Source organism: Ceratotherium simum, chromosome 26 (genome assembly GCF_057802395.1).
Source record: "Ceratotherium simum simum isolate JZ-2026a chromosome 26, ASM5780239v1, whole genome shotgun sequence".
Taxonomy (NCBI): Eukaryota; Metazoa; Chordata; class Mammalia; order Perissodactyla; family Rhinocerotidae; genus Ceratotherium; species Ceratotherium simum.
Window position 1 is genome coordinate 1,955,109 of NC_141925.1, and position 22,642 is coordinate 1,977,750.

Here is a 22,642-nt window from a genome sequence, read left to right on the forward strand (position 1 = left end):
TAGACACCCAAGGGGCTGCGGCCCAGGAAGCTGCCCAGAGGCGGGCCCTGTGCTTGGCGGGGGCTGGGAGCCCAGGCTGAGGGCATGGAGAGGGGAGAAGGAGATGCAAGGACGGGGCCTGAGCCGACTCTTGCTTCTGCCCTCATGGGGAGCTGTCTGGGCTGGCTGTGCCTGCCCCCCGGGGACCAGGTATGTGCAGGGGGTGGGGGGCCAGGGCTGGGGAGGGGCAGGGTGAGGGTGACCAGGTATGTACAGGGCAGGGCAGGGCAGGGCTGGGGAGCGGCAGGCTGAGGGTGAGCATGCAGCTCAGCTGCCTTCCTGTATCTGAGGCTGAGAATGAACTCCATGGTGAAGAGTGTGGATTTGGAATCTTACAGCCCTGGGCCCAGGAGGAGCTGGGGAACTTTGCCTGGGTCTCTTCCCTCTCCAGATCTCAGTCTCCTGATCTGTAAAATGGCCTGAGTCCCGTATGGTTGTTCCAGGTAAAATGCACTCAGGCACAAGGAAGCATAAGTGATTCTCCATTGTGATTATTATTGTCCAATTGGGGGAAGAGGGCACTCATGCTGTGGGGTGGGAGTGGGGGCTGCTGTAGAGGCTAGGGGAAGGGGAGGAGAGAGGGAGGGGAGGGCTGGGGTGGAGGAAGGGAGATCTGAAGGGGTCTGAGAGCTCAGAAACCGAACTCCTCAGCACATTTCATCCCAGGTCAGGAGGAGGGTAGCAAAGACTCTCTCATCCCAGCCAGACAACTGCATTTCCTCCCTGCACTCCTTGTAGTCACAGACCAGGCCTGGGATGGGCAGGGGCACGAGTGAGGGGCCCTGGCAAAGTGAGGGGATGGTAGGGGGAATGTTTAATGGATGTATGAAGCACAGATAGGCACAAACACTCCTGAAGAGGGTAGGGGAGTCACCCAGTCACTGGCCTCCAGGTTATAGGGGAGGGCTGCTGCCATATCACTTTCAAATCCCTCTTTTGCCTCCTGGAGTGTCCTGGACTCTGGTCCCGGCCAGGGCAGCTCCGGGCGCAGGAAGGATCCAGATACACAGACAGCTGGGGTGGTGGTGGTGGTGGTGAGAGGGCTTCCCAGGAAGGTGAGCAGAGCTGTTGCCTTTGTTCTTACCCTCTGGCCACTGTGTAGGGTCCCTCGGCCTGAGGACACTTTCTCCACCCCCTCCCCCACCTCAAGAGCCCGCCTCCGTGCTGGTGCCACGCATACCGTAGGTGCTCAATAAAAGTTCCTGGAATAGGAGGCAAAGGCGCTGGCGCCAAGGAGGCTGCCCAGAGTGGGGGCGAGACCAGCGGGTCCCGGTGATTCGGGGTCCCCTGGCCCTGCAGTCCCCTACTTCCTGCGGGCTCCCCCGGGCTAGCGGGACGCCAAGGCAGGGGCAAGGCCACGACTGCTTGGGCCCGGGGCGGAGGGGGCGGCCGGGCGGAGGGGGCGGGGAAGGGGCGGGCGCGGGGGCGGTGCCGCAGCCTGAGCCCGAGCCGGAGCCCGAGGCGTCGGGAGCCGAGCGGGAGCCGCCGAGGCCGCCGCCGGGTTTCCAGCGCCGCCGCCGCTGCCGCCTCCGCGCCGTCCCCGCGCCCCTGCCTGCCGGCGGCGGGCGTGAGCGCCGTGGCCAGCTCGGGGCCGGCGGGTGGGCAGCCGGCGCCATGGCCGCGCCGGAGCCGCTGCGGCCGCGCCTGTGCTGCCTGGTGCGCGGCGAGCACGGCTACGGCTTCCACCTGCACGGCGAGAAGGGTCGCCGCGGGCAGTTCATCCGGCGCGTGGAGCCCGGCTCCCCGGCCGAGGCGGCCGCGCTGCGCGCCGGAGACCGCCTGGTTGAGGTCAACGGCGTCAACGTGGAGGGCGAGACGCACCACCAGGTGGGTGCCCGCGCCCCGCCCGCCGGGCCCTCCCCGGGGAGCGCGTCCCTGCCCCGCGCGCGCAGGGGGCGCTGAGGACCACCGGGCTCGGCGCCGCCTGCTTCCAGGCCTCGGCTCCCTGCCCGGGGCCGGGAGGGGGTTGCACAAGGGCCTGCGTGAGCTCCCCCGGGGAGGTGGGGGACGTGGCCACGGAGGCAGCGGCCGCCGGCCTCCTTCCTAGCCTCCCCCCCCAGGAAGCTCAGCCCTGCACCGCGGAGAGCGGGGGGAGATCCTGGCAGGGAGGGGCCCGCACTGCGGCTCTTGGGTCCTTGGCCCTAGTTTAGTCTTGTTTTGGACTCCCTGTGCCATGTGTGGAGGTGTCGGTCACCTTAGGGGGGTCTCCATGCAAGTGGGTACCCTGGGTGCTTTTCTTTGAGTGTGTACACATGCGCGTGTGTACACAGACAATGTGTGTGAGTGTGCAGGTCCCTCTGGGGATCACCAGGTGTGCATACATTTACCTGTGTGTACCTGGGAGGTGTCACAGTAAGGGCACACCTGTGTGTGCCTGTATCAGTGAGTGTGTATGTGTATGTGTGTGCTGGACTGTGTGGGTGAATAGACAGGTCTTCACCCCTAGATGTGTGTGGATAGATCTGCATGCCTGGACGTGTGTGAGAGCTGGGCTCTGTGTATGTGTTGGACTGTATGTATCAATATACAGGTCTGCATGCCTGGATGTGTGAGTGTGGATAGAGCTGCATGCCTGGATGTGTGTGTGAGCTGGGCTGTGTGTGTGTGTGTCTGCCGGCCTGGCTGTGTGTAGTCATCAGTGTATGTTGGCAGGCCAGTGCCCTAGTGTGTGTCCTGGCTGATGGTGTCTGGGTCCCAGTAGGAGTCGCTACTGCTGGCAGCACATTCCTCTCTGTGGAGGCTGCTGGCCCTGCAGGGGTCACTGGCCGCAGACCCTGCCCCCTGCAGCTGGAGATGAAGGCCAGAGGGAGGGCAGGGTGTCCTCTCTGCAGGTTCTGACCCCTGGAGGGGGTCCATCTCCACTGGCCAGGGGCTCACCTGGCTTGGGTCCAGCCTCCCTCCCCCCTTCTGCTCCAGGGTCCTCTGTGTCCCCCCAGCACTATGAGTTTCTGACCCGCCTGTGTGGCCAGCCCTGGGGCCTAGAGATGAGTTCTTCTCTGGTTCTTCACTGGGCCTGGAGCTGAGCTCCCACTCTACCCTTGGGGCCCTTGTCTATCCATTTGTTTTTGCGGTACTTCTGTCTTCCAGCCAGAGTGTCAACTGGATGAAGCTGTTTGCTGAAGGAGGATAGGGGTCAGGGCCAGAGGATTTGGCCTGACAGGCCGCGGGGAGGGGCTGGCAGAGCTGGTGCCTGGCCTCTGCGTAGCAGTCACTGTAACCCTGCCCCAAGAGCGCCTGCTTATCCCAGGCTTCTGGGTGCTGGTCTCCAGGAACTTCACACACAGGACCACGTGGGTCGCTCCCACTGCCCCAGGAAGGAGGAGATGCAGTTACGGCTCCCATTTTGCAGATGAGGAAACTGATGCTTGGAGATAGTGGGTGACTTGTCTGGGTCCCACAGTCAGGAGGCAGCAGGGTGCTTGGGTCCTCCTGTGGCTCTGTGGGTCACAGGAAGAGAGGAAGGACAGGAGGGGCGGGGGTGGGGGGAAGGTGAGCCTGGTCTAGACCCTCCTATCTGTTGACAACTTCTGCCAAGTAGCTGATGGGGGTCCAGTCTGCCGTCCTCCAGGCCTTGGGGTGGGGGTGTTGCCCTTCCTACCCCAAAGCCCAGTGGGCACTGCCCCTTCTCCCTGCAGGGCACGCACTGGCATGCATGCTCCATGGCACCCACATGCACCTGCAGAGACACACAGATGTCCATAATGCCACACTCGTCCTACAGGTGGACCTGCCCCTCCCTGCCTCACCTGCTGGGTCTGAATCCTGCTTACTGAGTTGTGTGTCGGTGCCCACGGAGGTGCCTTGCGGAAGGCCTAGAGGCAGGGGTTTAGACTTCCTTGCTCCACCACTGAGAAGGACAGAATTGGGCACAGACACTCAGACTGGGACCCAGGGAGACAGTTCTCTCCCTCCAACCCAGACCAAGAGAGACCCTGAAACAGATGGATGTACGCCTGCACACAGACGCGCGCGCACACACCCACACACGCACACTGAAAACCTGAAGCTTGGCCGTGCACCATCTTTGTCACTTCCAGACCACTGCCTCCCCCAGCTTCCTGGTCTCTCCTGGAGAAGACCCTGGGCTGAGGCGACGACCCTGCAGCCCTGGCAGCCTGGGCCCCAGTGTCAGGAGCTCTGGGAGAGGAGGGAGGGAGCGGCTGGAGCCCAGGGGTGGGGGGTGGAGCCGGCGGGCCTCTCGGTCCAGCCGCCCACCCCTGGTAGGCCAGCCGCCTGCCTGCAAGCCCAGGCGAGCCCTGGGTGGTGCCACTGTCCATGTGCTGTCCGGAGTGTTGGCCGCTGACCTGCTCCTGCCACCTGCCTGTCCCAGGTGGTACAGAGGATCAAGGCTGTGGAGGGGCAGACTCGGCTGCTGGTGGTAGACAAGGAGACGGACGAGGAGCTCCGCCGGCGACAGCTGACCTGCACCGAGGAGATGGCCCACCGAGGGCTTCCGCCTGCCCACGATCCCTGGGAACCAAAGCCAGACTGGGCACGTGCAGGCAGCCTCGGCTCTGAGGCTGGCCAGAAGGTATGGGGGGCTCTGCCCATAGGGACCACCCTGGCCTCTCCCAGAACCACCGTCTCGGCCTTTCGACAGCAGTCTCTGCCTCTGGTCACCCCGGAACTCTCTGTCTCCATCTCTTCTGCCTCTCGGGGGCCCCTCCTCTGCCCTTGGTGACTACCCCCTTGGCCCCTTGGGGCCACTCTTTCTGCCTTCAGCTTGTGTCCTAAGCCAGGTGGGGTAAGGGCAGCCTGGCCCTGGTCCCTGGCCCTCTTCCCCAGGACATTCATCAGAGCCACCTGGCCTGGGGAGGGTCCCCGTGACAAGCCCTCTCCCCAGCCTAGGTGCTGAGGAACCTGGGGAGGGGCTGCTGGGACATCCTAGGGCTGAGTGTGTCCAGCTCTGTGCCTGGTTGGGTGTCTGTCTGTCTGTGGTTCTGTCCCTGTGTCTGTCTGAGGTGCCTGCTTGTGCTGTGAAGGGCTTGGAGGAGGCTGGCCCTCCTCTGCAGGCAGTACGTGGTTGGGGGCAGCCCAGGAGACTCTAAGCTGGGTCCTCAACAGGGGATCTATAGGGGTTGGGGTGCCTCCCCTTCTCCCTGCCTCCCCTCCAGGCTAGAGGAGCTGGAAAAGAAAGGGGAGGGGGGGCTGTTCCATCACCTTCTAGCTCGCAGGGCCAGAGGTGTGGCCCTAGCTGGGCAGGCCTAGGGGAGTCCAGGAGGAAGGGCTGAGGCTGCTTGCTTTGCCCTCCTGGAAGCCCCATGTTAGTGTCTCTCATGTTCTCTCTCCCTTTTTTTTTTTTGTGAGGAAGATCAGCCCTGAGCTAACATCCATGCCATCGTCCTCTTTTTGCTGAGGAAGACCAGCCCTAAGCTAACATCTATTGCCAATCCTCCTCCTTTTTTTTTCTCTTTTTCTCCCCAAAGCCCCAGTAGATAGTTGTATGTCATAGTTGCACGTCCTTCTAGTTGCTGTATGTGGGACGCCGCCTCAGCATGGCCGGACAAGCGATGCGTTGGTGCGTGCCTGGGATCCGAATCCGGGCCGCCAGCAGCGGAGTGCGCACTTAACCGCTAAGCCACAGGGCCGGCCCATCCCTTTTTTTTTCTTTTAAAGAAAAACCCTGGGATTTAAGCCCAGGGTTCCCCAGATCCCACTTTGAGGACCACTGGCCTAGGGCCGGTCGATGTGTGAGATTTTAAGTTTCTGGGTGTGCGGAGGACCCCGACATTCGCTGTGTTGCTTTTCTTTTTCTTTTTGTTTTTTTTTGTGTGTGTGTGAGGAAGATCAGCCCTGAGCTAACATCTGTTGTCAATCCTCCTCTTTTTGCTGAGGAAGACTGGCCCTGGGCTAACATCCGTGCCCATCTTCCTCCACTTTATATGGGACGCTGCCACAGCATGGCTTGACAAGCAGTGCATCGGTGTGCGCCCGGGATCCGAACCCTGGGCCGCCACAGCGGAGCGTGAGCACCTAACCGCTACTCCACCGGGCCGGGCTCGTGTTGCTTTTCTAAATGTCTCCCGTGTGAGCTGGCCATGCCTGTGACCTGGACCTTGAGGGGCCTGTCTGGGGGAAGATGGCTTCAGGTTGAAGCTTCCGGGTGGGAGCCAGCCTGGGCACAGGCCTGCACGTGAACACATGGGCTGCTTTTTGTCCTTCACGGCTGGAGGGCAGAGAACCGCAGGGGTGGTCAGGGCCATGGTGCCAAGCCCTGGAGTCTAGACTTTGCCTCGGGGCCACAAAAGCCAGAGCAGGGGGTGTTAGGGTCAGATTTGTGATTTCAGGGGGGCCCTGGGATGGTGCACTGGCTAGGCCCCCTCCCCAGCCTGACGACTGGAGTCTCCCTCCTTCCCGGGCATCTCACCCCCAGGAGGAAGCACCCCTCCCCCAGACGTTTGTCCATTGATTTAGACACAAACGGCTGAGTTCACCTTCCTGTGGAAAAATCCACCCTCAGGCCTTATCTGGAGGGTGGGGTAGCTGAGGCACCTTGTCCTTGGGTGGGACCTTCCCCCTCAGCTATTTCAGGCTCTGGGGGCTGCAGGAAGCCCCAGGAGGGGGCTTCCTCTGGGCATATTTTTAGAGGAACAAAGTGGGGCCTGACTGGCAGGTTCCTCTGTGGTTGGGGCTGGCCTGGGACAGGGACCCCAGAAGGTCAGGGGGCGCCCAGAGGACAGGGTCTCCCCTCTCCCTCCCGGCTGATGTTTAATTGGCTGAGCTCAGAGCATGGGGAGGAGGAGCTGGGCCTGGCTAACCTCTAGGAACCAGGCTGTGCTCACCCCCCACCGCCCCGCCCCCGAGCATCCTAGAGCCAGGAGGGTGATGCTTACAGGCAGGGCTGTGCTGTAGTGGGCAGCAGGACAAGAGAACCAGGGCGGGATGGGTGAGGTTTGCTTCAGGGCAGGATGAAGGGGCCCACCCCCAGTGCCCGGTGGGAGGCAAGGATCAAGGCAGGAATCAAGGCCCTGTGGGCCACTCAGGTCCTCAGCCTCATTTTCCTCCAGTCCCTGGGGGTGGGGATGAGGGAGGTGGGGCAGGGGAGGACACTGATGTGGCCGGCCCCACCCTTTGGGGGCTGTTAGGGCCTCGTCAGTAGTGAGTCAGCCCTGGGCCAGACGGGGCTAGGGGTAGCTGCAGCTGCAGTGCAGCTGATCCTGACAGTGATGGGAGGAGGTGGCCCCCAAATGGAGATGGGGCAGCTAGCGGTGCCAGGGCCGTGGTGGCGGTAACAGACCCAGCCCAAGCCCCTACCACAGTTCTGGAGGCCCCTAGGGGCTGAGAGTGAGTGAGGTGACAGAGTCCTGCAGGGGGTGACTGCCTGGTAGAGGAGCCAGTGCCTACAAGAGGGTTCTGGGGCTTCCTGGTTCCTGCCTCCCCTCTGCTCCCAGTGAACCGTAGCAGGCTTGTCTTCTGTTCTGGGGTGGGGTCCCCTCCCGTGCCTCTCTGTCTCCCCAGCCCTGGGAGCAGGTCCTGGGAGCGGAGCAGGGCAGGGCCTCCTGGCAGCTTCCTTCCTTCCTTTCTTGGGACGGAAACTCAGCCGCTGTGGGGCTCCAGGCTGGAGCCTGAGCAGGGGAGGGGGGCTCAGCCACCACCCTGCTCCCCAAAGTGACTCAGCCCCCATATCCCCACCCATCCCTGGGGAGCCTGGGCCTCAGTAGGAAGCGGATAAATGGGGTGGCAGCCTGGGCTGGCTGGAGAGCTCAGGCCACTCCAGCTGGACACTCGCTGCCTGCCACTTCTGTCCTGCCTCCCATGGCCCGCTCTGGGAATGCTGCATCACCTGCCCCGGCCCCAGGAGCCCCTCCACGGAGCCCATCCTGGGGGCTTGTACAGGTCAGGCGGGGTGGGGGGGCAGGGTGGGCAGTGAGGACCCCACGAACTGGCTTAGCCCGTGTCCCCCAGGGTCAGGAGAGGGGACTCTGGGGACCCTGGTGTGAGCAGGCTGGACCGTGAGTAACAATGGGGGCTTTTCTCTGCCAGGGAGCCAGAGCTGGTGAGTCATCATCTGGGGGGCACAGCACAGCTCCCGGGGTACCCCCATACCAGCCTCTTTGTCTAGTCACAGGCACGGCTAGGAGACCAGCGTTTGTCTAGCTCTGGGGCCGCCCAGCTGGGAGCCCGTGGGACCCCGAGGGCCTGGCTGGGAGGCGGCAGGAAGTCCTCTGAGCCAGGGCAGGGAGCAAGGAATGTGAGCAATGCACTGGGCCGAGCGCCCCCTCCCACCCACTGCTTGCCTGCCCTCTCGGCCTCAGCCTCCCTGCTGGGCCACCCCACTGGGTCACCAGCCTTGGCCCCTGCCTTGCAGCCCCTCAGCTTGAGGGCCTAGTGCCAAGATTGGAGCTCCTTGGATCCTGACCTTACGTAATGAGGGATTCAGGCTAGACGTTAGGTGAAACCTCTTGGCTGATGGGGTGAGAGGCAGCTGTGCAGGGTTGAGGCAGGGGGATGGCCAGTATGGTCCCGAACCCGGATGTGACTTCAGCCTGGCCTCATGGCCCCGGATGCCCCCCCAAATCCTGCTTCCCATTTGGGGACCTGGAGAGCCCCCACCCTGGAGGCCACTGTGGAGGGCGTGGAAAGAGGCTGCAGGGCCCAGTGCCACGGGGCTGTCCTTTTGCACATGTGGGTCACCGCGTGTGTCCATGTAGCGTGTCCGTGAGCGTGTTTGGATGTCTGGTCTCTGTGACCACGTGATGTGTCTCTGCCACCTGGTCCCGTGTCCATGTGCCAGGCATGGTCATGTCACACTTCCATGTTTCACGCACGGCCTGCCAGCCTCAGGGCCTGTGCCCTGACAGCCTGTACCTGAGAGGCGCCCTTGGGGTGGGGGGGTGTGGGCCGGCCTCAGGCTGCATACCTGTACCTCCAGGTGTGTCAAGGAGAGGGGATCGTCTATGCAGTGGGCCTCTGGAGAACTTGGGGGTCTCGCACCCCTCAGTTCTGCCCACATTGCCTGGCTGAGCCCCCGGGGGACCAGCAGACCCCCAAGGAACAGCAACCCTGTCCCAGGAGTTCCTGGGGTTATGTGGCCAGATGGTGGCCTGCAGCGGGGGTTCTGAGGGGTTGTCTGGGCAGGCTTTGGGGGTCAGGAAAGCGATCCTGGAGGAGGGGTGCAGGCTGGACAGGAAGACAGTGTTCCCGACAGGTGGGAAGGCCCAGAGCCTGGGGCAACGCACCCGCCCTGCAAGGACAGACACATTTGGTCCCACAGCTGGGCAGCCACTGACTGGCATGTCAGAGCATGCAGTCAGATTTGGGGTTTGGAACGGGCTCGCAGGCCTGGAGGCTGGAGTGGTCAGGGGATGGCCTGGGCTGCAGGGAGACATGGCCTGGGCTGCAGGGAGACAGGTGCCTAAGGCCTGGAGACCTTCCCTGAGGACCGAGGGCCCCTCCCTCAGTGCCACTCCCAGCCCAGCTCAGGGTCCCTCGGCTACATGCAGGGACGTGGAGGGTGAGGGAAGGGCCTTAGTGAGCACACCCACCCCAAACACTCTCACCTGCACACGCACTCGAGCCCTGAGCGTCCGGAGAAACCTGAGCTACTGCCCGCCCACTCACTCCGGCCACCAGCCATGTTTAATTGAGCAGTCGCAGCCGCTGGCCACTCAGCACTGTGGTCACTGCCCCAGGTCCCGCCTGGGTGGGGGTCTTGGGGTTTGGCCCCTGCCTGCACGGCCCCCCGGCCCAGAACCCTACTGCAGGATGCCAGAGGTAAAGTGAGGCAGGGCCCTGGGTTGTCGACGGGAACCATTAGGGCACCATGGGCCTTCCGTGTCCGACCAGGGAGAGTGGGAGGGCAGGCCCTACCCTCGGCCTTCTCCCTTGGCCCCAGCCCCAGCTGGTGCGTCCCCGTGTCTCTCAGCCCTGTGGGGGTGGGGGCGGCTCCAGCTTGCTGTGGAATGTGAAAGCAAACACAGCCGCACTGCCACCAGCCTGGCGGAGGCTACTGGGAGAGAAAACAAAACTGCCAGGGCCTAGGACGCTGACAGCCCCACACTCGGGGCGGGGAATGTCAGGCAGAGCCCACAGGGACAGCCATCCCGGGACCCCACGATGAGTGGCAGCTTATGTTGCCTGGCCTTTCCTAGGACCCTGGTCTGTGCTCAGTGCTGTCTTTGAGCCTGCTGATTCTCCCAACACCCTGTAAGGCCCCTGGTCCCATCAGAAGTTGTTTGTGGTTTGGATACTGAGGCTTTACCCAAGATCCCACAGCTGGAGCTCTGTCACAGGCAGCACAATGGGGCCCCTGGGGCAAGACCACATGGTATTTATTTTTGAGACCTGGGGCCACTGCCAGGCAGGGGCATGATGCCGAGCTGGGGCTCCCAGCGCCCACCTCCACTGCTGCACTCGCATGCTGGAGGCCGGAGGCCTCCGGCTAGTGTCAGTGGCCTATGGGGGTGGGAGATCAGAGCTGGAGCCTAACCCTGAGTCCTCTGTGCCTGCAGGATGTCAATGGGCCACCGAGGGAGCTACGCCCTCGGCTCTGCCACCTGCGAAAGGGCCCCCAGGGCTACGGGTTCAACCTGCACAGTGACAAGACCCGGCCCGGACAGTATATTCGTTCTGTGGACCTGGGCTCGCCTGCCGCCCACTCCGGCCTCCTCGCCCGGGACCGACTCATTGAGGTACCTGTCACTGAGGCTTCGGGGTGCTGGGTGCTCCGTGTGTGTGCCTGTGTCCTTATCCCCTGTGCCTGTGTCCCTGTCCCACGTACCTGTGTCCCTGTCCCACGTACCTGTGTCCCTACCCCTGTGCACGTGTCTGTGTCACTGTCCTCTGTGCCCTTGCCCCTGTGTGTCTGTGACTCTGTCCCCTCTGTGTGCCTGCCCCGTGTCTGTGTCCCTGTCCCGTGTCCCTGTCCCGTGTGTGTCCCTGTCTCTCTGTGCCTCTGTCCCTGATTGTGTGTCCTTGTCTATGTGTCTGTGCCCCTGTCCCCTGTATTTGTTCCCTCTGTGTCTGTGCCCTGTCCCTGTGTGTGTCTGTTCCCTGTGTGTATTTGTCCCCTTGTCCCATGTGTGCATATTTACCTGTCCCGTGTCTCTGTGCCCTTGTCCCCTGTATGTGTGTCCCCCTCTCCCCTGTGTGTCTGTTCCCTGTGTGTGTGACTGTGTCCCTGTCCCTGTGTGTCTGCCCCTGTCCTGTGTGTCTGTGCCCCGTCCCCTGTATATCTGTGTCCCTGTCCCGTGTCCCTGTCCCATGTGTCTGTGTCCTTGTTCCATGTGTTTGTGCCCCTGTCCCGTGTGTCTGTCCCATGTGTGTGTCTGTGTCCCTGTCCCATGTGTCTTGTGTGTCTGGGTCTCTGTCCCATGTGTTTGTGCCCGTCCCGTGTGTCCCTGTCCCCATGTGTGTGTGCGCCCCTGTCCCCTGTGTGTCCGTCCCCATGTGTGTGTCCCTGTCCCCATGTGTCTGTGCCTATGTCCCATGTCTGTGCCCATCCCCATGTGTCTCTGCCCGTGTCCCTTGTGTCTGTGTCACTGTCCTCATGTGTTTGTGTTCCTGTCCATGTGTGTGCCTGTGTCCCCGTGTGTCTGTGCCCGTCTCCCGTGTCTGTGTTCTTGTCCTGTGTGTCTGTGTCCCTGTCCCCGTGTGTGTCTGTACCCCTGTCCGTGTATGTGCCTGTGCCCGTGTCCCTGTATGTGTCTGGGCCCCAGGTCCTCGCTGGGAGGAGGGCGATGCTGGGAACTTGAGCTGACCCTCTTCTTGCTGCCGCGGCTGGTGACAACATTGATAAATATTTGATGCCACACCTGGGCAGGCAGCTTGGGGGGCTAGTGGGGTATGCCCTCAGGCAGTGCTGACCCCATGCTGCTGGTGGCAGGTGAACGGGCAGAATGTGGAGGGGCTGCGCCACGCGGAGGTGGTCGCCAGCATCAAGGCGCGGGAGGACGAGGCCCGGCTGCTGGTGGTCGACCCAGAAACAGATGAGTACTTCAAGCGGCTGCGGGTCACACCCACTGAGGAGCATGTGGAAGGTGGGCTGCTGCTCTGCAGGCCTGGGGCGGGGGGGTGGGGGGGCTGGGCAGCCACTGATACACTGTCCCCACAGGTCCACTGCCATCACCAGTCACCAATGGGACCAGCCCTGCCCAGGTGAGAGGGGGAGAATGGACAGGGTGGGCCCAGGAGACCACAGGGCCTCCTCTGGGGGTCGCAGGCATGACAGAGGCCCCCCGAGATCTCTGTCCCTGTGTGGGCCCAGTCACTTCCAGCTTTAGTGCCCCCTGTGGACCCTGTCCTGGGTCAGCCACACCCCAGCCCCACAGGTGGTGGGCCCCCCTGTTCCCTCTGCCCAGCGCTGCCTGGCTACCTGGACTTGTCCTCAGTCGTCCTCTGGCAGGTGTCCCTGGCTTCGTCCCAGGTGACGCTCATGTGGGTGATTCATACATCAAAACTTCCCCTCCCTGTCATGAGCTGGCCTGGACCGGGCCACCTGCCTGCTCAGTGCTGGGTATCCAGCATCCTGCCCAGGCAGGGCCTGGAGCATAGTGGAGGCTTGGTGCCCACTGCCGAATGGAGAAATAAATGCAGCTCCATTGTGTGTGTGTGTGTGTGTGTGCGTGCGTGTGTGTGCACGTCCGTGTGTATACCAGCGGCTCCTGGGCAGGGCCCCTGAAGCCACACCTTGCCCTTGGTTTCCCAGCTGAATGGTGGCTCAGCGTGTTCGTCCCGAAGCGATCTGCCTGGCTTAGACAAGGACACTGAGGTAGCAAGTGCCCACCCACCTCCACTGCTGTGCTCACACACTGGGGGACCAGAGGCCTTGGGGGTGGGTATTTGTGGAGCTGTCAGCCTGGGCAGTGGGGCCACCACCTCCAGGAAGCCCTCCTGGGCCCACTGCCCCAGCCCCACCAGGTGGCCTCTGGTGTGAGCTCCCTGGGAAGGGTCACCTGTCTGGGGGCTTCAGTCCAGGGCTCACTCTGGCCACCTGCTCACCCTGCCCACCCCTAGGACGGCAGCACCTGGAAGCGAGACCCCTTTCAGGAGAGTGGCCTCCACCTGAGCCCCACGGCAGCCGAGGCCAAGGAGAAGGCCAGAGCCACCCGGGTCAACAAGCGGGCGCCGCAGATGGACTGGAACCGGAAGCGCGAGATCTTCAGCAACTTCTGAGCCCCTCCCTGCCCATTCGCTGGGCCCAGGCCTCCTCCCTGCACGGACCTCGGGCCTCGCTCCTCGGGCCTAGCCCAGAGCTCCCCAAGCCTCAGTGAACTGGAGGGGGTGCATACGCACCCCCAGAAACTGTGGTGGTCCCACCACCACCCAGGAACCAACCCGTGTCCCAGTGAGCCCCCTTCTGCCCCCTTCCTGCTGGGTGCTGGGGGAGTGTGGCAGCAAGATGGGCGAGAAGGAGCCCTTGAAATGTGGGAGAGAGGGAGAGAGGGAGGAGGAGAGGCAGTGGTGACCATGGGGCTGGCCGGCCCTTGCTGCTCTGCCCAGGCCTGCTGACTTAAAGGAATTTGTGTTTTTGCTTTTTTTCCAAAAAGAGCTCCAGCTCCACACATGTTTCCACTTAATACCAGAGCCCCTGCCCCCGCCCCGCTCAGGACGTGCTCTCTGAATAATTGCAATAAAACAAACCTTTCTCCGCAAACCATTTCCTCCCCACGCCCTCAGCAGCAGATATCCCATGAGTCCCAGGGACTTCCAGGGCCAGAGGCGGGGGCGGGCTCCAGACTGCCTTTTTGGGGGCCAGATGTGGCTGTAGGAGCTGCCTCTGCCCCATCCCTGCCCCTCCTGGCGTGGCTGGTCACTAGGTCAGGCCCTCAGGGATCTGGGGTGCAAGGCCTGGTCCCTCCGAGGGACCTGAGGAGGGAGGCCCCATGCCCCTGAAGTGGGCAGCCTCTGGACAGGCCCCAAGTCCCTGTGCAGCAGCCCCCAGGCCTGGGGCGTATGGCTGTGTGAGCCTACCCCCAGGAGGGACCCCAGGCTTCTAGGCTCGGCCCTGCCTGGAACCCCATCCCCAGGAGACCCCAGTGACTCTGCCTTTCCTCTCTGCCCTGAACCCAACTGACATTGCTGTCTGCCCTGTAAGCCATAGCGCATGCGCGCCCTCGGAATAAACAGGCCTTCCTTGGACTCTTGGCCGCCTCTGTCCTTCCTGAGCCCTCAGCTGGGGGTTGCGGGGGCCGTGGTCTGGGCAGGGAGGCAGCAGCCCAGGCAGCCCCTGAATCTCAGCTGCGGGACACCAGGTCTCATTCCTAAGCTTCCCCTCCCCCAATCTACATGCCTGGCAGCCAAGCCCAAATCCCTCTCAGCTCGTGCTCCACCCCCCCCCCACCGCCCCATCCCAGCCCACTTGGGACCCCCGCATCTCGCCTTGCATCTTATCTCGCATCTCAGAGCCCTGCCCTTCTCTCTCTCTGACACACTCTGCGGCCCTTGCCTACCTTCGTTGCTTGGTGAGACCCAGTCCCACCCCCCACCCCCGGCCAGCACCTCCCCAGAGAGGCCTTCTGGGCCCCTGGCACCCCATGGGCTACCCTCTGCCCAGGCGCAGCCCTCAGCAGGTACACACAGGTCAGGCCTTGTGCCCTGTGGCGCTCAGCCTGGGCCTACTGGTGTTTCTTTGGAGGCCAGGTGGCTCTGTAAACACTGGGGGTGGGGCCTCCTGGCAGAGGCAGGGCTCTCAGGGTGCACAAGTTCAGGAGGGGGTGTGTGTGTTTCCGGGTCCCCAGCCAGCTGTCAAGGAGGGAGGAGGCCCAGGCCTCTGGCGTCCCCAGCGGGCTTCCCAGCAGCTGGCTACAGCTGGCTCCCACGATCCATCTCCTTGATCCCAGACTCCTGCACACACGCCCCTGCCCCCAGTACATAGTCCAGATTGTCATGTCCCCATCCTAGCCTCTCAGGCAGCCCCGTTCCAGACACACGTGAGCATGGACACACGCGCAGTTAACATGTGCTTCCCAACCTACCACCACCCCTCGGGGGTAGAAGTCAGCCAGACCCCAACTACAAACAACCCCCAAGCTTTATTATAAACAGGTTGCGGCTCCCCAGCAAAGACACATAGCAGACAGTGGCCAGAGTGGCGTCCGGCCTGAGGCCCCACGGCCCTCAGAGCCCCTGTGCAGCTGGACACAGGGCCCGATTGAGGCAGGCCTGGCAGCGTGGGCGGACAGGCAGACAGGTCTGCTGTCCGAAGCCCACCAACAGTCCGTTGATCTCGCTCCACAGCTCCCTGTGGGGGTGGGAGCCGTCAGTGCAGAGGGAGGGTAGGAGGGGAGCCCTGCCCCGCGCATACCCCACCATAACCCCACCTGGGCAGCCACTCCTCCAGGGCGGTGCGGGTCTCCTCTGGGGACTTGGTCGTCTTCTTGGTCCACCTGAGTCTGTTGGCGATCCTGTGCACGTGTGTGTCCACCGCTGCTCGGAGACAGGGTGGGGTGAACGCGGGGCATGCTCACCAGCCCAGGCCCCTCCAGTCCCTGTCCTCAGCTCCTGCCCACAGCCCTGAGCCCAGGTTGGTGGGGGAGCGAGCCTGGAGCCTGACCAGCCTCCCAAACCCAGGCTTCCTTGGAGGGCCCAGATCTGCACAGTCCTGGCTGCAGTCTGAGAGTGGGTCACCAAGCCACCTCTGCTGCTGGGCAGGGGCTGAAGCCAGAACCCAAGAGGCTGGGCCTCTGGAGTGCAGGGAGCAATGCCTCCTGACCCAGACACTGGCTGTTGGAACCAGGCACGAGGGCACTGCCCACAGAGCCAGCACCTGCCATGGCACCATCAGGCACAGAGTGGGGAGTGCAGCCAGGCCAGCTGCAGCTGTCGTCCACCTGGGCCACAGCCCCTCCTCCCTTTGGCTGGCCACCCCAGGGCTTGGCCTGGGCACCAGCTCACCGAGGCCTCTTTCCCTCTGCCAGCTGCATTCTCTGCCTCCCCCCTGCTCCCCTTCCTGTGTTTGCCACAGAAAGCAAGTCCCTGTACCAGCTTCTTTCACCTGCTGCTAAGTGCCTGGAAAAAGTCTTGGGCCCTCCCCAGATACTGATGGAGGGCACCCTGGGGGCATGGGGAAAACATGCAAGTGGAGGCATCACGCCCTTGGGTCACCAAGCCTCTGTTTCCTCCTCTGTAATGCGGAGGTGACTATGCTCCCTAAGTCACCCAGGGGCCCAGTCTAGGGCCACAGCACACCATGTGAGCCTCCTATGGGCAGGCCCTGGAGGGCTCTGCACACCTGTGCACCTAATGAAGGTGACTGCTTCCCATGCCTTGTGGCCAAAGGTCAGAGAGGCCAAGTGCCTTGCCCAGTCACTCAGCTGGGAGGGCAGAGCTGAGATCAGCTGCTGTACCCTACAGCTCTGGCTTTCTAATCCAGAGGGCTTCTGTTAGGGATGTCCCCGGGGGACGGGACCTACTCATCCTAGGGTCTCCCTGTGGGTGACCAGGCCCACAGACAACCAGTAAGGGTGACATTCCTACACTCCTGCCTGCTGTGTCTGCTGCTCCCAAGCCCTGGCCCCTGTCCGACCGTGGGCAGGGGGCCCCTCCCCTAGACCTGCCAGACCACTCCTGGGACGTGGGCAGCCGAGAACAGCTGCCCAGATAAGCTCAAGTATCTGCTGAGAGACTGGCAGCTGCAGGAGCCCTGGTGTGTGGGGGGGCTCTGCCCTAGCCCCCCACTGACCCTGCTCTGGCTCTTTGGGGCTGCTGCACTCCAGCCTCACTGTGCGGTCAGATCCCTCGACCCCTAGCTGCTCTCCTGCCATGCGCAGTGCTGGGAAGGGGCCCCCACCCCAGGGAGCAGCCTTCCGAAGCCATGAAAGCGCTGAAGGATTCCCACGCCCTCTTCCGCCCCCCTGCAGGAGTCCCAGAGGAGCACTGGGGTCAGGACACACAGAGAAATCATGGGTCAAGCCCTGGTTGGGCCTGCTGCTGTGTGGCCCCAGAACCCCAACTCTCTGGGCAAAGATCTGAGGAAGCTGCCGCACCCGACCACGTCTGCCTCCACGTGGAGGTCTTCTGACGCCAGGACAGCACCTGGTCGCACCTGCACCAGGAAAGGGATTCCAGGAAGGGGCTCCCCCACTCCCTGGCTCTTCCTCCTCATTGCCCAGCCCCTTCCTCCTCCCCTGCTGGGTCCCTCTGCCCTCACCATGCCTCCCCAGTCTGCCCACGCTTATTCCAGAGCCTCCTGCCTCTGATTCTCTCCCACTTCATGGCTTTGTAGATGCTGTTCCTTCTGCCTGGAACGTACCTCCTCTTCTTGGCCTGGCCGGCCCCGTCTCACCCTTCAGTTCTCAGCTGAATTACCCCCTCTTCAGGTAGTCTTCCCAAATGTCCCAGACCAAGCTGGCCCCCACAGTGCCCTGCATGCCCCCCTCAGTGTTTCTACCCCACTGGTAAGGAATTATTTGTTTGACATGTCTCCCGCACACACAGCCCAGGCCTCGAGCCCACCGCAGGGGCCTCTCACAGAGCCCAGCACACGGTAGGTAGGCGGTCAGCAAACAGGACCTCCTCCTATTATTCCCATCTCTGGGCGGGGCGGGGTGGGCCTAGCTCAGCGTTGGGAACACCTTCTGACCCTCTGAATCGTGGATAAGCAGACCTGAGCTGGGGTCACAGATCACCAGGGTGTGGGGAACCCCAACAGCAGCCAGCAAGCCCAGAGCTGCCGCCTTCCCTGTGGGTGCCGCTCACCAATGCCGGACACAGTGCCCCAGGCCACGGCCATGGCCAAGTGTGCCATCTTGGGCCCGACGCCTGGCAGTGCCACCAGCTCTGTCACGGAGGCTGGAATGTCCCCACCATAGCGCTGCTGCAGAATGGCACTGGTCTGCTTGATGTACTTCACCTTGTTCTGAAAGGTGGGGGTGGAAGTCAGCCTGGAGGTGGGTGTGTAGCCTGACCTGGGAAGATGAGGCCTGAGGGAGGGCCACAGATGCCCAGAGCTGCCTGTCACCTGCCCAGGACACACTCAGAGGCACCTGCTTGCCTGTCCCCCCAGGAAGTGGGAATGAGCCAAAGGCAGCAGGGAGCCCAAGGGAAGCCCAATGCAGGCCTGGACCCCTGCCTCCCACCCATCTGGGCCAATGACATGTGTGAGGTTTGGCTCAGACCCCTGTCCCCTCATTTCCCCCAGAGGCCAGGCAGGCTAAGCTGGCCAGCTATGTCAAGAGCTGGGCTCTGCAGCACCTGGGTCTTCAGAAAGGAAGGCTGGAGCCTGGGGCTCCCCCGCCAGCCGCCAGGCCAGCCGGGCGGTTCCCATCCTGTGCCTGAGCAAAGAGAACTATTTAAAACCCATTTGATAAACTGTAGCCCATGCCACTGCCAAGGGGAAGCAGCCCCACCCGATACCCAGTGCTCTGTGGCCTGTTGGGGCTGGGGGGGGGGGGGTGTGGTGGAAGGGGGGAGATGCCCTCCAGGGAGGCGTGGAGTAAATAAAGGGAAAGGAGGTGGGCAGGCAGCCTCCCCGAGGAAGGGAAGGGCCAGGCGGCTGGGCGGGGAGGTGGAGGAAGGAAGGGGCGGATTGCAAACAGGAAAGGCCAAGGGGCTCCAGGGCCTGGACTCAAGGCCCCATGGCCAGGCCCCCTGTAGGCTTGTGAGAGTGGCAGGGGGCTCCAGTGGGAACTCACATTCCAGCCCCCGTAGCCAGAGGTGCCTGACCCACTGTCCCACAGCACCATAGCCTCCTGACGTCTTTCCCAGGCTAGTGGCACCCCTGGCCCGGTTGCCTCAGGCTGGGCTCACCCTCCAGAAGCCCACGGGGTAGATGAGCGTGCCCAGCGTACTGTCATCTGTCTGCAGGATGCTGTCCACCGTCAGGCCCCAGGCCCTCAGCCGCTGCATGGCGCCCGCTGTCACCTGGTCTTTGGTCTGGCTGGAGAGCATTAGCGACAGCAGAACCTGATACCTCCGCACCTGCTTGCACAGTGACAGGGACCAGAGTAGTGGCAGGTCCTGGGTGCGACTGTGGGCCAGGCCCCAGCCAAGCCCTTTACCCACATCTGCTTGTTACCCTGGGCAACGTATGGGACATCAGCCTCCTACCCACCCTGGCCAATGGGGTGTGGGTGGGGTCTGGCCTGGGCCTGTTTCCTCATCTATAGGATGGGGACAGGAACAGTAACTGTCTCACAGGATCACTGTGAGGCTTAAATGCGTTATCACAGCACTTAGAACCATACCTGGCACAATGTCAGTGCTCAGTAGCCACTGGCGACCACTGCTATTGTTATTGCTTTGTGAAAACTACTACCCATTTCACAGACAAGCAAACTGAGGCCTCAAGAAGTATGTACCCAAGTCTCCATTAGCAGAGTTGGGATAAGAATCACATTGTTCTAAGGACCAGGCTCCAGACCAATGAAGTGTAAGAAACTCTCTCTCTTGCAGCAAACATTACTGAATGCCCTGATGTGCCAGCACTGTGCTAGCAAAAAGCAGAGCTTGAGTACCAAGCCACAGGTACCCCTCACCTGCTGAGTGGCACAATGAAAAAGGTGATGCTGCCCAGTGCTCTGGGCCCCAGGGGTGTGTCCTCTCAAGGTGCTGTCTGTAGGGGAGGGTGCCAGCCAAGAGCCACCAGGTGTTAGGCTGTCCCCTGCCAGAGGCCTGAAGGGAAGCAAGTGTCTCGTTCAGAAGGGGGTCACTAGGCAGATGGGGCCCCTGCCTACCTTTGGGGGTGCACTGGGGTCATAGCAGTGCTCCACCCCCAGCTGGTCCACAGGCGCGTCCTTCCCACTCCTCATGGTGCGGATGTTCACCAGCTGCTGCTGCCAGTCCTGGGGCTCCCAGCCTGGTGCCTTGAGGGGCTCAGTGTCCTCTCCTTTCTCACCATCTGAGGCCTCGTAGGCCACATTCACTCTCTGTGATTTCTGCTGACACTTCACACGACTGTGGCTTTTCCTTCCTTCTGCAAAAAGTGCCACCGGGTCCCTTCAGCAGGGGCCACAGGTGAGGGTGGGGTGTGGTTACTGCCCTACCAGCTATCTCACCCCTCAGCATTCATTCAACAACCATCCAACATCTACTACAGCTGGGGGTGCTCTGTCCTCTACAGCATACACTCTGGGGCAGGTCAGCCTTCTTCATGCCTCTGCCCTCGTGACCAAGTCTGCATCAGCACAGCAGGACTCTAGTAACAGCCTCCATTGCGATGCCCCCCAATCTAGTCTCCACACTGTCAGACAGAACTTGCTAAGACCCAAAACGGACTGTGTCACTTTCAGTTTAAAACTCCTTGTTGTTTTTTCCTTGTACTCATGATAAACTGCAAACTCCATCTTGGCATCAAAGCTCCTGCCTACCTGTCTGGCATTGTCACCTGCTTGTTCCCTCCATCCGTTCCTCCTGCCACGCTTCTGCCCCAGTGGATCTCCCTGTCTGGACTACCCCTGGAGTTCCTGGGTGCCTGTGGGAATCCTCCTCTGGCCAACTCTGCAGGACAAGGGAGAGGACTTCTGGCTAGGGGTGTCCTCAGCACCCGACCTCTCTGAGAGGGAAGCAGCTACGAGAACAGGGCCGGTCTGCCCCACAGACAGCCTGGCACAAGCAGAGTATCGCAGGGCAAGCTAGTGGGACGAAGAGAACTTTCTTGTTCAAGACGACAGTGGAGAGGTGGGAGCGCCCGCAACCCAGCTCCTGTGGACCCCTACCCCTGCGTCCTGGGGACAGGGCACAGGGTGGGAACCCAGGGCCGCACGTGGGGCCGGGGAACTCGCTCGCGACTGTCGGGTCCGCCGCGTTCTTGCAGGCCCTTACAGGTCCTTGCAAACCCCTTCCCCCGCCTCTCCTCCCGTCCCAGCCCAGGCGTGGCGCTACCTGCAGACGCCTCTCCCCTCTGGAGCGGCGCGGCCTCCTCCCCACCCCGCCGCGGCCGGGCCCTAGATCCCTGGCTCCGGCTGCGGGTCACCATTCTCACGCCTGCGGCGTTCATGCCGGACTCCTGCGGACTACACATCCCGGCGGCCCCCGCGGTCCCGTCACGTGACTCGACGATCGCGCAGTCTTTCCGCCAGAGGGCGGCCCAGAACTACGACTCCCAGCAAGCCCTGCGGCGGCCCTTGGCGTCATCTCGCTGCCGGACGTGCGGGTTGCGCTTCCGGCGGGGGCTAGGGGTTGGGGGTGTGCAACCTTCTGTGTGGCGGGACGGCCCGGGCGGCGGGCGTCGCGGGGGTGAGTTGCTCGCTGTTTCTCGATCGCTGGGCCGGCCGGGACCGTGGTGTGGCCCGCTCCCGACGGGGCAGGGGAGCGGCGGCCGCGCCAGGCCTGCTCGGCGCTGAGGCGGCGGGGTCGGTCCCCGCAGTGTTCGGGCCCCTGCCCTCGGCCACGCCCACCGCTGCCTGACCCTGGAGCTCCGAGCGCTCCTTGGTTTTAAGTCATGATGGAGGCGAGGGGTCCCTGCTTCCTGCGTCCCCCGACAGTCCTCCTCCACGTGGGGAGAAAAGAGATGCAAATGTCGGGGCTCCCTTGGCCCGCGGCGGCCGTCCTACCCCCGGTCCGCTCCCTCACCCTCAAGCACCGAGTCGGCGGCGCGCCGCTCGGCCTGGCGTTTCCCAGGCTTGTTTGTGGCCGGGCCCGCCTGGCTACGGTTGAGTGCTCCCTAGGAGCTGTGGGAGGAAGGGGCGTTCCCGGCAGAGACTTGGGGTCCCGGCGGCTGGAGGTCCGCAGCGGGGCTGGTGGGTGGAGCTGTTCGTGAGGGCGCTGCCCGTTTCCTCGGAACAGAGGGTCCTCCGGGCGCCCTGCCCACCATGGCCAAGGCAGCAAGCAAAGATTCAGGCTTGAAGGAGAAGTTCAAGATTCTGCTGGGATTGGGAACTCCAAGGCCAAACCCCAGGTCTGCAGAGGGCAAACAGACAGAGTTCGTCATCACGGCGGAAATCCTGCGAGTGAGTGAGCTGCCAGTGGGCAGTGCAGGGAAGGCTGGGTTTGGTTTGTCACCAGGTCTGTGGGAGATGGGCTGCTGCCCCCAGGACTCTGGAGACATACATTTGCTTCCCCTGGAGATCCAGGAAGTTAGGATCTTGGTGACTTCGTCCAGCACACTTGAGGGAGCGTTCAGATGTCAATGCAAGGAAACCTATTTTACTAGATGTTTCCACAGGTGATAGGGCTTATGGCCAGGTGTCAACTGGTAATTTGAGAGTTCCTGGGAGAAGTGGGGCTTGATTGTCTTGTGTATGTTTGAATCCCTTTACCACAGGCCTGGCACCGTGTTTTGCCTGTAAATAAATGTTGAATTTTTGCACTTGTAGTTTTCCGTTCAGAAACAACAAAAACGTTCATCAGCTGGTGAATGTATAAACAAAATGCGATACATCCCTACAATGAAATATGATTTGGCAAAGAAAGGAATGCAGTACTGATAAATGCTACAACATGGATGAACCCTGAAAAGATTATGCTAAGTGAAAGAAGCCGGTCACAAAGGCCCACATAATGTATCATCCCATTTATATGAAATGTCCAGGATAGGCAAATCTGTAGAGACAGAAAGTAGATTAGCATTTGCCAGGGCCTGGGGGGAGGAGGAGATGGAGAGTGACTGCTAATGGGTATGAAGTTTCCTTTTTAGGTCATGAAAATATTCTGGAATTAGTGAAGGTGGTTGCAAGCATTGCAAATATACTAAAAACTGAATTGTATAGCTTAATATTGTTAAAAT

The 22,642-nt window shown here is 62.1% G+C and overlaps 3 protein-coding genes across 24 annotated transcripts in view; 2 read left to right on the forward strand and 1 right to left on the reverse strand.

The window, feature by feature from the left end:
• The first annotated feature begins 1,547 nt into the window (after nt 1-1,547).
• Nucleotides 1,548-14,118, forward strand: NHERF2 (NHERF family PDZ scaffold protein 2). 4 transcript variants are annotated; one of them, XM_087449428.1, is made up of 7 exons: nt 1,548-1,866; nt 4,370-4,570; nt 10,491-10,670; nt 11,864-12,017; nt 12,092-12,135; nt 12,686-12,751; nt 12,994-14,118. In XM_087449428.1, the coding sequence occupies exons 1-7, from the start codon at nt 1,654-1,656 to the stop codon at nt 13,150-13,152; spliced, it is 1,017 nt and encodes a 338-aa protein (XP_087305554.1). In that variant the 5' UTR covers nt 1,548-1,653; the 3' UTR covers nt 13,153-14,118. The 4 variants fall into 4 exon arrangements, with proteins under 4 accessions (XP_087305554.1, XP_087305555.1, XP_087305556.1 ...); XM_087449429.1 differs by having other exon boundaries at nt 12,686-12,748; XM_087449430.1 differs by lacking the exon at nt 12,686-12,751.
• Nucleotides 14,119-14,935: 817 nt separating this feature from the next.
• On the reverse strand, nt 14,936-20,938 carry NTHL1 (nth like DNA glycosylase 1). 7 transcript variants are annotated; one of them, XM_087449422.1, is made up of 7 exons: nt 20,800-20,937; nt 20,286-20,415; nt 19,653-19,914; nt 18,768-18,897; nt 17,677-17,836; nt 15,300-15,405; nt 14,936-15,220 (listed from the first exon to the last, which is right to left on the reverse strand). In XM_087449422.1, exons 1-7 carry the CDS (start codon nt 20,912-20,914, stop codon nt 14,951-14,953), a joined length of 1,173 nt encoding a protein of 390 aa, XP_087305548.1. In that variant the 5' UTR covers nt 20,915-20,937; the 3' UTR covers nt 14,936-14,950. The 7 variants fall into 7 exon arrangements, with proteins under 7 accessions (XP_087305548.1, XP_087305550.1, XP_087305551.1 ...); XM_087449423.1 differs by having other exon boundaries at nt 14,993-15,220; nt 18,727-18,897; XM_087449424.1 differs by lacking the exon at nt 20,286-20,415 and having other exon boundaries at nt 19,653-19,891; nt 20,800-20,938.
• TSC2 (TSC complex subunit 2) overlaps nt 20,913-22,642 on the forward strand; it is a 39,190-nt gene continuing 37,460 nt past the window's right edge. For all 13 annotated transcript variants that reach the window (XM_004438171.3, XM_087449411.1, XM_087449409.1 and 10 more), the window contains exons 1-2: nt 20,913-21,153; nt 21,703-21,866. In XM_004438171.3, coding sequence (XP_004438228.2) covers nt 20,913-21,153; nt 21,703-21,866 — 405 coding nt within the window. The remainder of the gene's footprint in view (nt 21,154-21,702; nt 21,867-22,642) is intronic.